At 43.4% G+C, this 13465-nt stretch overlaps 1 protein-coding gene across 7 annotated transcripts in view; it reads left to right on the top strand.

The window, feature by feature from the left end:
- Nucleotides 1-13465, top strand: part of LOC144681467 (6-phosphofructo-2-kinase/fructose-2,6-bisphosphatase 4-like) — a 196611-nt gene that overhangs the window by 97066 nt on the left and 86080 nt on the right. For all 7 annotated transcript variants that reach the window (XR_013576787.1, XR_013576786.1, XR_013576785.1 and 4 more), the window contains 3 exons: nucleotides 3535-3631; nucleotides 3725-3791; nucleotides 11502-11576. Coding sequence is in view for 4 of the 7 variants with exons in the window: in XM_078543063.1 (XP_078399189.1) it covers nucleotides 3535-3631; nucleotides 3725-3791; nucleotides 11502-11576 (239 nt within the window). In the remaining 3 variants the exon portion in view is untranslated. The remainder of the gene's footprint in view (nucleotides 1-3534; nucleotides 3632-3724; nucleotides 3792-11501; nucleotides 11577-13465) is intronic.

Here is a 13465-nt window from a genome sequence, read left to right as displayed (position 1 = left end):
AGTCATTAATTTATATTTTTGATAGTTGAGGCCACTGATCCCTGTAGCCCTCCACTAATTACAATTTGCCAAATTGAAAATGGCTCTCTGTTTCTAATAGTTACCCAATCATTACCTCAAACCCATGAACTCCCTGTGTAGTAATCTTTAATGTGGCACCTTATCAAATGCCTTTTGGAAATCCAAATACACTATATCCACTGCTTCCCCTTCACATGAATGTACAAAATAGGAGCACAAGTAGGCCATTCGGCCCCTCGAGCCTGCTCCACCATTCATTAAGATCATGGCTAATCTGTTTGTGTTTCGAGTTCTACAGTCCCATCTAACCCTGATAACCTTTGATTCCCTTGCCTAATAAGAATCAATCTACCTCTGCCTTAAAAATATTCAATGACCCTGCCTCCACCACCTTCTGAGGCAGAGAGTTCCAAAGTTGCACAACCTTCAGAGAAAAAATTTCCTCTCATCTCTGTCCTAAAAGGGTGACCCCTAATTTTAGAACAGTGCCCCCTAGTTCTGGACTCAGCCACAGGGGGCACTGTTTTAAAATTTCCACGTCCACCTTGTCAAGACCGTTCAGGATCTTGTAAACTTCAATCAAATCACCCCTCACTCTTCTAAAGTCCAGTGGAAACAAGACCAGTCTGTCTAACCGTTCCTCATAAGACAATCCACTCATTCCAACTACCCATGCGGTAGACCATGATCATGGCGATCTAGACCCCCTACCACTGCATGAATCAGTATTCACTGAACTTATGAACTTGGCAACTCGCGCAGTTGAGCTCAGCTTTAACGACACCATGTCTGCCCAGATAGATGGTGTTGCCATGGGATCCCCTCTAGGCCCAACTCTCGCAAACATCTTTGTTGGGTTCTATGAGAAATGTGTCTTCGATGGAATGACACCCAACCTCCCACCCCTCGCATATTCCCGATATGTGGATAATACATTTGCTATATTTAAATCTGCAGCTGCATTTAATAATTTCCTTACATGTCTTAATGGGCTCCATCCTGTGCTCAAATTCATCTTTGAAATGGAGCAGTCAGATGAACTCCCTTTCCTTGACCCTACTGTTGAGAAATCAGCTGGAAGTTCTCTGCTGCAAGCCTACCTTCACTGGTCAATACACACGTTGGGATTCTTGCAGTTCCACACGCTATAAGATTGCTCCCATTGGAAAGCTTGTAAATAGGGCCCAAGCCATTTGCTCACCTTTCAAGCTTGATGCTGAAATAGGGGCATCAAAGACATCCTGTGGGATAATGGCTACTCTGATCAGATCATTTCGTGTTGTATATCACGCAAACTCCTGAACAGGTCTAAGGCTGTCACTTTCAGCCCTGAAAAGTGCCCAGTCTACCTCAGATTACCCTGGAAGAGCAAAGGTATCTCAAAAATTTGAGCAACAGGTGAAATTAGCTGTTTCACGCTGTTACTATGAGTAGCAATATGAGTGGTATTCTCCACTAACAGGATGCTGCCGTCAAGCCAAAAAGATGTTCTGCCTACCATATAAAAGGGTAATGTGACACATGAATTTCAGTGTCAGTGTGATGCTAGGTATTTAGGCCATATATCCTACGGTGGGTCGCATCAAACACCATGTCCCTGCCGATGTTTGCAACAGGCAAGGTACAGACCATCCAACCTGCCCGTGTTTGCAAAACTCAAAACACAGTGTCCAACATTAGATTGGACAACATTAGCTAAATATTCCTCAGTGTGCTAAGAATTACGCTGACAATTTAAGGTTTTCAGTTGGGCTCGCAGTGTGGTGCATTTGTGTGTACTGCAAGCTACATATATTAATACACGGGGCCCTGTTCTTTGCAGACAGAAAGAACACGTACACACATTGTGCCTGTTTCAGCTAAAGAAAATAACTGACAGCCATTCGCTGACTCATTCCTCAGGGCAATGCCTTGACCAATCAGTGTCAAGCTGGCTGGTTTAAATTTCAAACAATGCTTGGCACCAGCAATGGTGCATTCTCCATGGCAACGCCACTTGCCAACCAATCAATACCTTCTTCACATACAGTATAAATTGTTGTTTTCCCCTTATATTGGTATTCTTGCAAGGTGCCCTGATGAGTGCAAGATGAAAAGCTTAGACATGTCTCTTTTTTTCAGCAATATTACTACATTCCTCTTTGCTTCACCAGCTTGAATGGCCCCCTGTCCATGGTGTGGTGCTCAGTTTGCTCATCCTCATCCACATAGGCTACAAGAGCCTCGTTCCTATTGACAAATGCTACCCTGCTGTTCCCTTAGTTATCCTCTTGCTCTTTATGTATCTTTAAACATCTTTGGATTTCCTTGACTCTACTTGCCAATTTAAGTAATTTTTCCTGCCCTCTCTTTGCTTTCCCATTTTTATTTTGAATTTCTCTCCTGTCCTACCTCTAGGCTTTTTGCAATATTGACTCAATGTATCTGGTATACTTTCTCCTTTTTTTTTGCTCCCTGGCTGCTCTTTCGTTTCCAGGGGGCTCGAGATTTGGGAGTCCCACCCTTTTTTTTTATGGGAACATATTTGTTTTAATCCCTTTCTATTCCCCCCTTGAATGTCTTCCACTGTTCTGATGCTGATTTGCCTTCAAGTAGTTAATTTCAGTCCACCTTTGCCATATCATATCTCAGGTTAGTAGAACTGGCCTTTCCCCAGTTTAAAACTTTTACTTACTCCTGGTCTATCTTTGTCCTTTTCCATAATTACACTAAATCTAACTGTATTATGACCACTAACATCAAAACGCTTTCCCACTGATACTCCTTTCACCTGCCCACATTCATTCCCTGAGTCCCGAACTGCCCCTCCTCTTATTGATGCAGGAGGATTGACCAAAAATCCCCCTCCTTTGTTGTAAGATTCTATGATTAGATATCCTGAGGTGACTGTTGTTGAATCTTTAGTTCCATCTGAACTAGAGACCTCGGGGTACCTTACCCAAAACCCTGAAGTACTAGACAGTAATTGTAGGTTGAATGAGACAGGGTAGACCATCAGTGTCAAGCTCCTCACCCACTGTTCACACACACTTGTATTGCAACAGGAGTTGGCACTGATCATGAACAGGAACTCTGGCTGTTTTTGTCTCATATTCCATAGCTGAAAGTCATTGAGGTTAATTGTAGATTTGCTCTGGCTGAAATCAACTAACTCTACGTACCACAGATAGAACCTGGTCCCTTCAAAGTCTATATTGCTTGATATCACTTCACAGCTCACCATGCAGTACATTATTCTCCAGCCCATTCAGGATGCTTCTCCTTGTATTAGAATTTGAGTTTTATGACCGATATCTCCTATGTAAGAGACTGCCTGGCCATATGTTTTGGGTGTTAAGAGCACCAAATTTTACGATATTTGTTTGCTTGTGAAGTTTCACATCAAAACTCAAAGTGAAATATTGTATTTAAATGCATTTGTTTTGTTATTTGAGGTGTGTAACACACTTTCACAGTGCAGTGATCCATTGATGTTAGGTAGTGTACAATTGGATAACTCTTTTATTTTTACAGCATTTAATGTTGGGCAGTATCGACGTGACCTGGTGAAGACTTATAAATCCTTCGAGTTTTTCCTTCCCGACAATGAAGAAGGTTTGCAAATCCGAAGGTAATTCTCAGTGGGACTGCAGTCCCTTAATATCATGTGTCTGTTGTTTATCAATCATAGTAGATTGATTGCCTCTTGTCTTTCTGTCTGCAGACAATGTGCATCAAAAGCCATGAGTGATGTGAAAAAATATCTCGATGAGGAAGGAGGCCAAGTGGCAGTAAGTGGACACAGTGCTTGATTGAGTTTCTCAGAAAGCGGTTCATGTACTGTGACCTACCTTGTGCAGTGACCATCATTCACACAAGTCAATTTGTCATAGCAATATCCGATGAAGAGAAATGTGATTAATGACCAGATACTGTTTGGTTGGTGGTATTGTTCAGGAAACTGGGAGTACTCACCACTGTTGTCAATAGTACTAAAGAATCTACAGCATCTACCCAAAGCCACCGGAAGAGCCAAACAAGACCTCGGTTTAGCACCTCTGACAATTTGGTGTTTTTTTCAGTACTGCACTGGAGTGTCAGCCACATCTATGTGGTTAAGTGATGCAATCCATAACCTTTTACCCAGAGATGAAATAGTCCTCAATGAGGCAGGCTGATGCCTTGATATGATAGCACAACGATCAGGTGAGAACATTCTGAACTGTGAGATGTAGGAACGTTGGACATAAGAACAGGAGTAGGCCATTAACCTCCCTCGAACCTGTTCAACAGTTTCAAAGATCATGAGTTAAAGGGGTTGTAAAATGAGCAAATTTTTAAATTACTCGATTTGAATTAAATCAGGGCAGATACAGGATTTGACAGGAATAGTGATTGCTTAATGGAAGCCCTTGGACATAAAGATGAGGAAAGCTCTCATTTCAGACTGATATTATCCCGAGCTAAGACTCAGATTTGGAGTAAGCAAGACAGGTCTGAGGATCAGAAGAGGATCGCTAGCTAGAAATATCAAGATGGATAGTAAGAGTTTCTATAGATATTTTAAAAAGAAAAGAGTTTACAAAATGAGTGTTGGTCCTATAGACCAAGTGCTTCTGGGGAATTAATAATAGAAAATAAGGAGATGGAAGATGAGTTGAACAGGTATTTTGCATTGGTCTTCACTATAGAGGATTCAAGTAACATCCCAGAAATAGCTGTAAATCAGGAAATGGAAGGGAGGGAGGAACTTGGGAAAATTACAGTCGCCAGGGAAGTGGCACTGAGTAAATTGTTGGGGCTGTGGGCTGACAAATACCCAGGTCCCGATGAACTTCATCCTAGGGCCTTAAAAGAAGTGGTTAGTGAGATACAAGATGCGTTGGTTTTAATTTTCCAAAATTCCCTAGATTCAGGGAAGGTTCCATTGGATTAGAAAATAGCAAATATAACTCCTTTATTCAAAAAGGGAGGGAGACAGAAAGCAGGAAACCACAGGCCAGTTAGCTTAACATCTGTCATAGGGAAAATGTTAGAAGCTATTATTAAAGATGTTATAACAGGGCACTTAGAAAAATTCAAGGTAATCAGGCAGAGTCAACATGGTTTTGTGAAAGGGAAATCATGCTTAACCAACTTATTGGAGTTCTTTGAAGAAATAACATAAGCTGTGGATAAAGGGAAACTGGTGGAAGGACTGTATTTAGATTTCTATAAGGCATTTGATAAAATGCCACATCAAAGGTTATTGCAGAAAATAAAAGCTCATGTTGTAGGTGATAACATATTGCACGGATAGAAAATTGGCTAGCTGATAGGAAACAGAGTTGGCATAAATGGGTATTTTTCTAGTTGGCAAGATGTGACGAGTGGTGTGACACAGGGACCAATGATGGGGCCTCAACATTTTACAATTTATATAAGTGACTTGGATGAAGGAACCAAAGGTATGGTTACTAAATTTGCAAATGACACAAAGATAGGTAGGATATTAAGATGTGTAGAGGACATAAGGAGGCTACAAGGGAAGATAGGTTAAGTGAGTGGGCAAAGACCTGGCAAATGGAGTATAATGTGGGAAAATGTGAAATTGTCCCTTTTTGCAGGAAGAATAAAAAAGAAGCTTATTATCTAAATGGTGAGAGATTGCAGAGCTCCGAGATGCAGAGGGATCTGGGTGTCCTAGTGCATGAATTGCAAAAAGCTAGTTTGCAGGAGCAGCAAGTAACTGGGAAAGCTAATAGAATGTTATCATTTATTGTGAGGGGAATTGAATACAAAAGTAGGGAGGTTATGCTTCAGTTATACAGGGCATTGGTGAGACCACATCTGGAGTACAGTGAACATTATTGGTCTCCTTATTTAAGAAAGAATGTAAATGCGTTGGAAGCAGTTCAGAGAAGGTTTACTAAACTAATACCTGGAGTGGGTGGGTTATCTTTTGAGGAAAAGTTGGACAGGATAAGCTTGTACCTGTTGAGAGTTTAAAAGAGTAAGAGGAGACTTGATTGAAATACATAAGCACCTGAGGGTGACAGGGTGGATGTGGAAAGGATGTTGCCTCTAGCGGGAGAAGCTGGAACTAGAGGCCACTGGTTAAGAATGAGGAGTCGCTCATTTGGGACAGAGGTGAAGAGAAAATTTTTCTGAGGGTTGTGAGATTTTGGAACTTTCTTCCTGAAAAGGTGATGGAAACAGAGTCCTTGAATACTTTTCAGGCAGAGGTAGATAGATTCTTGATAAGCAAGGGGGTGAAAGGTTATTGGGGGGCAGGTGAAAATGTGAAGTTGAGGCTACAATCAGATCAGCCATGATCTCATTGAATGGTGGAGCAGGCTCGAAGGGCCGAGTGGCCACTCCTGCTCCTAATTCGTATGTTTGTTTTTTATGTTCGTAAGATCCAATCATTGGAGGTCAAGGGAAGCAGTCCCATCTCTGCAATTAGTTGGAGTGCTGTATGAACACGCATAGAACCATAGAAAAGTTACAGCACAGAAGGAGGCCATTCGGCCCATCTTGTCCATGCCAGCCCGAGGACACCCAGGTGCCCTTTCTAATCCCACCTTCCTGCACCCGGCCCATAGCCCTGCAGCTTACAGCACTTAAGGTGCAGATCCAGGTACTTTTTAAAAGAGTTTAGAGGTTCTGCCTCTACCACCAACTTGGGCAGCGAATTCCAGACACCCACTACCCTCTGCATAAAAAAGTTCTTCCTCATGTCCCCCTTACACCTTCTGCCACTTATCTTGAATCTATGTCCTCTGGTTCTAGAATTCTCCACCAAGGGAAACAATTTTATCCTGTCCACTCTATCTATTCCCCTCATAATTTTGCACACCTCAATCAAGTCACCTCTCAGCCTTCTTTTTTCTAAGGAAAATAACCCCAACCTATCCAATCTCTCCTCGTAGCTACACGTTTCTAATCCTGACAACATTCTTGTAAACCTCCTCTGCACTCTCTCCAGAGCTATTACATCCTTCCTGTAATGTGGTGACCAGAACTGCACACAATACTCCAGTTGTGGCCTCACCAGTGTTTTATACAATTCCAACATTATATTCTTACTTTTATATTCTATACCTCTGCCAGTGAAGGAGAGCATTCCATATGCCTTCTTTACAACCTTGTCTACTTGAACTGCTGCCTTCAGGGACCTGTGTACTTGTACGCCAAGATCTCTCACTTCATCTACTCCTCTTAGTATATTCCCATTTATTGTGTAATCCCTGTAACTGTTTGACCTCCCTAAATGTATGACCTCACACTTCTCTATGTTAAAATCCATCTGCCACTTTACCGCCCACTCCACCAACCCATCTATATCGTTTTGGAGATTATGACTATCCTCTACACTATCCACTACTCGGCCAATCTTTGTATCATCTGCAAATTTCCCAATCGTGCCCCTCACGTTCATGTCCAAACCGTTAATATATAACACAAACAGCAAGGGTCCCAACACCGAGCCCTGTGGAACACCACTTGAGACAACTTTCCATTCGCAAGGGCATCCATCGATTATTACCCTTTGTTTCCTGTTACAAAGCCAACCTTTTATCCAGTTTGCCACATTACCCTGAATCCCATGGGCTTTTACTTTCCTGACCAATTTGCCATGTGGGACCTTGTCAATTGCCTTGCTAAAATCCATGTACACAACATCCACTGCACTACCTTCATCAACCCTTCTTGTCACTTCCTCAAAGAATTCAATCAAATTTGTGAGGCAAGACCTTCCTTTAACAAATCCATGCTGACCATCCCTGACTAGTCCATGCCTTTCCACATGACAATTAATCCTTTCTCTCAGGATTGATACTACTAATTTGCTCACCACCGATGTAAGACTAACTGGCCTATAATTGTTTGGCATTTCCTTTGATCTCTTTTTAAACAATGGAACTACGTTTGCATTTCTCCAGTCCTCTAGTACCTCCCCTGTATCTAGTGAAAATTGGAAAATCATCTTCAGAGCATCTGCTATCTCCCCCCTGACTTCCTTCAGCAGCCTCGGAAACAATCCATCTGGCTCTGGTGACTTATCAACTTTCAAGGATTTCAACCCTTCGAGTACTTCCTCTCTCTTTATGACTAACCCGTCCAATATCTCGCAGTGTTCCTCCTGGACTACTATATCTACATCCTCCCTTTCCTTTGTAAACACGGAGACAAAATATTCATTCAAAATCCTTCCCACAGCCTCTGCATCTACACACAAGTTTCCATCTTCTTCTCTGATAGGTCCCACTTTTTCCTTAACTAACCTTTTAGCATTAATGTATTGGTGAAACATCTTTGGGTTATCTTTAACTTTACTTGCTAATCTTTTCTCATGCCCTCTCTTTGATTTCCTTATTTCCATTTTTACTTTATCCCTGCACTTCCTATATTCGTCTAGGCTATCTGCAGTGCTTAGCTCTTTGTGCCTATCGTACACTTTCTTTTTCTGTTTGATCTTCCCCTGTATTCCTCTAGACAACCAGGGGGGTCTATATTTGGCAGTACCTTGCATGCAGCAAAGTAATAGATGATGTTATGATATGGTAGGTGGTATTTGCCAGGCTGATCAAATCCACAAGGGAAACCTGGCCATGCTATCACAATGGTTTTGCAATTTGTACTTATCATAAGAAGCTTTGTGCACTGAATTCAGAAATAATGAGTCCACTAACACCTTTAGAAATTTTAAAAATTAAACTAAACATTTATTAACAAAAGAAAGGAATAAAACACATACACAAGATTACATTTACAACATTACTTAATATTATAATAAATCCCAAAACTCCTAATTAACTTGACTTCCAACTATACATACCCTTAAGGCAACAGTCCAAAAATTGGTTTTAAATTTAGTTCGGCAATCCAGCAAGGTTACCACAAGCACCCACTCGACAGTGGAATTCCAAAGACTTGTAACACAACTTTGGTTACTGGAACAGCAGAATTCGGCAATAGTGGCTAGAGGCTTTTCCCCAAGTCTGTTTCACACACTATGGGGAGAATTGTCCCCCCGTTTGGTGGGAGGTTGTGCGGGAGCAGGAGCGGGCGCGAACCCGATTGGCACCCCCGATCGGGTCCGCGCTGCCATTTTACGTGGGCGGGCCAATGAAGGCTCACCCAGCGTGACCCATGCACGGAATCACTGAGCGCTCCCTGTGCGGGGGGTGGGGAAATGTTCGAAAAATATTTATTAATTTAATAAAACCTTCATGAAACCTCATTCCTCCCGTAGATGAGGTTTCATGCAAAACGCGAAGGCCGCCTGGGGGTCTTTGTCTACCCGACAACCTTAAGGTTGGACGGGCAGCTCATTTAATGATGTTAATTAGTTTTTAACAGGCCTTAATAGGCCTTTGACAGTTTGGCGGGTGCGCAGCCGAAATGACGCAGGGTGATGTCGGGACGCGCACCCGATGTCTCCCCGCATCATGATACGCCTCATCGAGCAGGCCCCACCCCCGCTTGCCACGGGGAAGATTCTACCCCTCAGTCAGGGCCTGCGCTCTTCGAGCATGTGCAGAAATCTCCGAGGCACAGAGGTACCTCAGGGAGATTAGTTTAAGTTTTAAACATGTAAATAAAGAAATTAAACATTTTAAAACATGTCCCCTCAAGTGACAGTGCCACATGAGCTGGGACATGTCAATGAACTTTTAAAAAAAATGTTATTGAATTTTTAAACACTTCATGAAACCTCATCCCGCCCTTAAGGTTGGACGGGCAGCTCAGTTTGTTAGTTCAGTTAGTTTTTAACAGGCCTTAATAGGCCTTTGACAGTTCGGCTGCGCGCCCGCCGAACTTAAAATCGAACTGACGGGCGGTGAGGTCGGGGCCCACGCCCATTGTCACCCCAGCGTCATTTTACACCTCGGCGAGTGGGCCCCGCCTCTGCTCACCAAGCCGAAAATTCTGGCCTGTACCTTTTGCATCTTACACAGCCACCCCAACACAACCTTCCATCCACCTTTAAATATATTTATCTCTCTTTGATCTGTAAATTCCATTGTTCCCATTTGGGATTCACTTTCCCTCTGATATTAAAATCTTTCATGTTGACAATATGGCCTTTTTCCTTTGGGGAAATATCAACTTAATAACTTTGCCCTATTTATCTTGTTAATTGTAAACATCCCTACCATCCCTTTGAAAATCAAACAACTCCCCACTTATCTTAAAATGCAAATTTCAGCCACACCGTATCTGCTGAGAATTTTACCCGACCTCCCTCATTAGCATTTCAAATACCCTTTTTACACCGAACTCTTTTGATCATTTCAACCTTGCAGTCTATCCCACTCTAATTCAATTAAATCTGTCGCACAGACAGAACCATCCACACATAAACCTAGACCGACTTTGCAATACCCCATAGTAATAATATGAAAATATGGTAGTTCGGTGATAATGGTCAAGAGGATAGTTGTAGTCAGGATAATGGACATTGTGGTGAAATAGGCAAATGGAGTTAAATGTGGAGGTGTGGGGAGTGTTGCACTTTGGAAGGACTAATATGGAAAGACAATAAACTGTAAATGGGATGATTTTGAAACGTGTAGATGAGCAGAGACACCTTGGTGTCCATATACACAAGTTGTTAAAGGTTGCACAGCAAGTTAAGAATCATAGAGTAACAGCGCAGAATGAAGCCATTTGGCCCATCAAGTCTGTACTGGCTCTTTCAATGATAAGGTGGCTAAAAAAGCATAAGGGTTACTTAGGTTTATGAATAGAGGCATAAAATATAAAAGCAGAGTTCATTCTAGAACTTTAGGCTTAAGTTGCAATATTGTGGGCAATTCTGGGCACCACACCTCCAGAAAGATATAACGGCTTTGGGCAATTTACGGAGAAGGTTTACAGGATGTCACCAGGGATGAGAGACTTCAGTTATGAGGAAAGGCTGGAAAACCTAGGAATGATTTCCTTGATTAAGAGGTGACCTTATAGAGGCTTTCCAGATGATGGGTGGTTTTGATTGAGTAAATAAGGAGAAAAAAAATCCCTTTGATTTAATAGGTAGAGGTCATGGATTCAAAACTGTTGGTAAAAGAGCAGGTGATGACTCTTTTCATTCAGAGTTGTCAAGATCTGAAACAAGTTGCTCTGTCTGAGCAGATCTTGGAAGCTGATCCTATTCATAATTTTATAAGGAAGTTGGACAGATGCTTAAGGATCAGGAACGTAAAGGATTGAGGACAAAAAAAACAGGAGGGTGGCAAGAAGTATGCCTGCTTGTTCAAAGAGCCAACATAGGGGCACAATGGACTGAATAGTCTGCTTTTTATACCGTAATTTTCGATGATTCTATGAATGAGACCAGTGAAAAGGGTTCAATGTACTGCAACAAGTAATGTACAGCAGCAGCATTCATTGGCTGAATTGAAAATCAGCTATTGCTCTGTGCATGAGGGACTGGTTCCTCCCATCTTAATCCATCCCAGCAAACTCCCCAACCTGTATACTTGCTGAAACTATTTCTAATAATCTCCTAACAGGTCTTTGATGCCACAAACACGACACGGGAACGGAGAGAAACCATTATAAACTTTGCAGAACAGAATGGATACAAGGTTAGTTTGGAGTGATTGCTGGGTGTGCAGAATTGACCCTGCCTGTGGCATTGCAAAGCTATCCTATTTCATACTGTCGAGTTGTGAACCTACCAGGGGAAAAATACCGCTGCATTTAGCTCCAAGTGTTTACCGTGTTTATTCAAATTCTGTGCTGCTCAGTCAGAATCCTCTATGTACTGCAGCAGAAAGAGAAACAAAATGGATATGAACACTGTTTCTTGCAGAGCGATGTACTGTACAACCCACCCATGATTTATAAAGCTGCTGTTGAGCTGATGCATCTGCCTTTTCCATGTTGTCAGCAGTGTCCTCATCTCATCCCAGCCATTTCCCCCTCACCTCATCCCAGCCATTTCCCCCCTCATCTCATCCCAGCCATTTCCCCCCTCACCTCATCCCAGCCATTTCCCCCTCACCTCATCCCAGCCATTTCCCCCCTCATCTCATCCCAGCCATTTCCCCCCTCACCTCATCCCAGCCATTTCCCCCTCACCTCATCCCAGCCATTTCCCCCCTCACCTCATCCCAGCCATTTCCCCCCTCACCTCATCCCAGCCATTTCCCCCCTCACCTCATCCCAGCCATTTCCCCCTCACCTCATCCCAGCCATTTCCCCCCTCACCTCATCCCAGCCATTTCCCCCCTCACCTCATCCCAGCCATTTCCCCCCTCACCTCATCCCAGCCATTTCCCCCTCACCTCATCCCAGCCATTTCCCCCCTCACCTCATCCCAGCCATTTCCCCCTCACCTCATCCCAGCCATTTCCCCCCTCACCTCATCCCAGCCATTTCCCCCTCACCCCATCCCAGCCATTTCCCCCCTCACCTCATCCCAACCATTTCCCCCCTCCATGCTGCGCCCCCTCCCTGCTGTGCCCTCTCCATGCTGTGCCCTCTCCATGCTGTGCCCTCTCCATGCTGCGCCCCCTCCCTGCTGTGCCCTCTCCATGCTGTGCGCCCTCCCTGCTGTGCCCTCTCCATGCTGTGCGCCCCCTCCCTGCTGTGCCCTCTCCATGCTGCGCCCCCTCCCTGCTGTGCCCTCTCCATGCTGTGCGCCCTCTCCATGCTGTGCCCTCTCCATGCTGCGCCCCCTCCATGCTGTGCCCTCTCCATGCTGTGTGCCCTCTCCATGCTGTGCCCCCTCCATGCTGTGCCCTTAATCTCATTGCTTCCTGCTTTTTATATATTCTTGTCACTTTTATATTTTGCCATTTTCTTGTTATTTGGTTCAGTTCTTTGAGTTGATACATTGCACCACATATGAGTTGACAGCAGCCACTAGGTCTACACATGTACCGTTGCTAACACCCAGATATTCTCCATGGTGAAATGTACCATGCCCTTTCCTTTCTTACTCCTCTTTTGACATCATCTGTCCACCCAAAGCCCAGGACACAGTATCTCCACAAACTGGTGCTGCCATTGTAATGCTCCAGGAGGAACAAGCAGGAAAGTGGCAGAGAATGGGCTGGTGTAGTGAGCCAACTGTACTGATGCTCTTCAGCCAATTCTGCCTGTACTTTGAGCCTGTGTTGTCCTCAAATCTCACTGTAGTTTTTAACTGAAACAGGTTGGTTTTCTTTTTATTCATTCATGGATTTTGGCATTGCTGGCTAGGCCAGTATTTGTTTCCCATTCCGATTTGTGCTGGAGAAGGTGATAGTGAGCAAGCACCTTCAGTACAACAGAGTGGCCATTTCGAAGGAGTTTAGAGCCAGTTATGGGACTGCAGCCCAGATTAGTAAGGACAGCAGAATTTCCTTCCCTAAAGGACATTAGTGAACCAGATAAATTCTTATGGTAATCTAGTAGTTAACTGGCCCCCAGTACTAATACCTGCTTTTTATTCCTGATCTTATTTAATTAATTGAAGTTAATTGGCTTA

Source organism: Cetorhinus maximus, chromosome 6, assembly GCF_964194155.1.
Source record: "Cetorhinus maximus chromosome 6, sCetMax3.hap1.1, whole genome shotgun sequence".
In the NCBI taxonomy this organism is placed as follows: domain Eukaryota; kingdom Metazoa; phylum Chordata; class Chondrichthyes; order Lamniformes; family Cetorhinidae; genus Cetorhinus; species Cetorhinus maximus.
The sequence above is the reverse complement of the archived record's forward strand: the minus strand, read 5'-3'. Positions and strand labels throughout refer to the sequence as shown.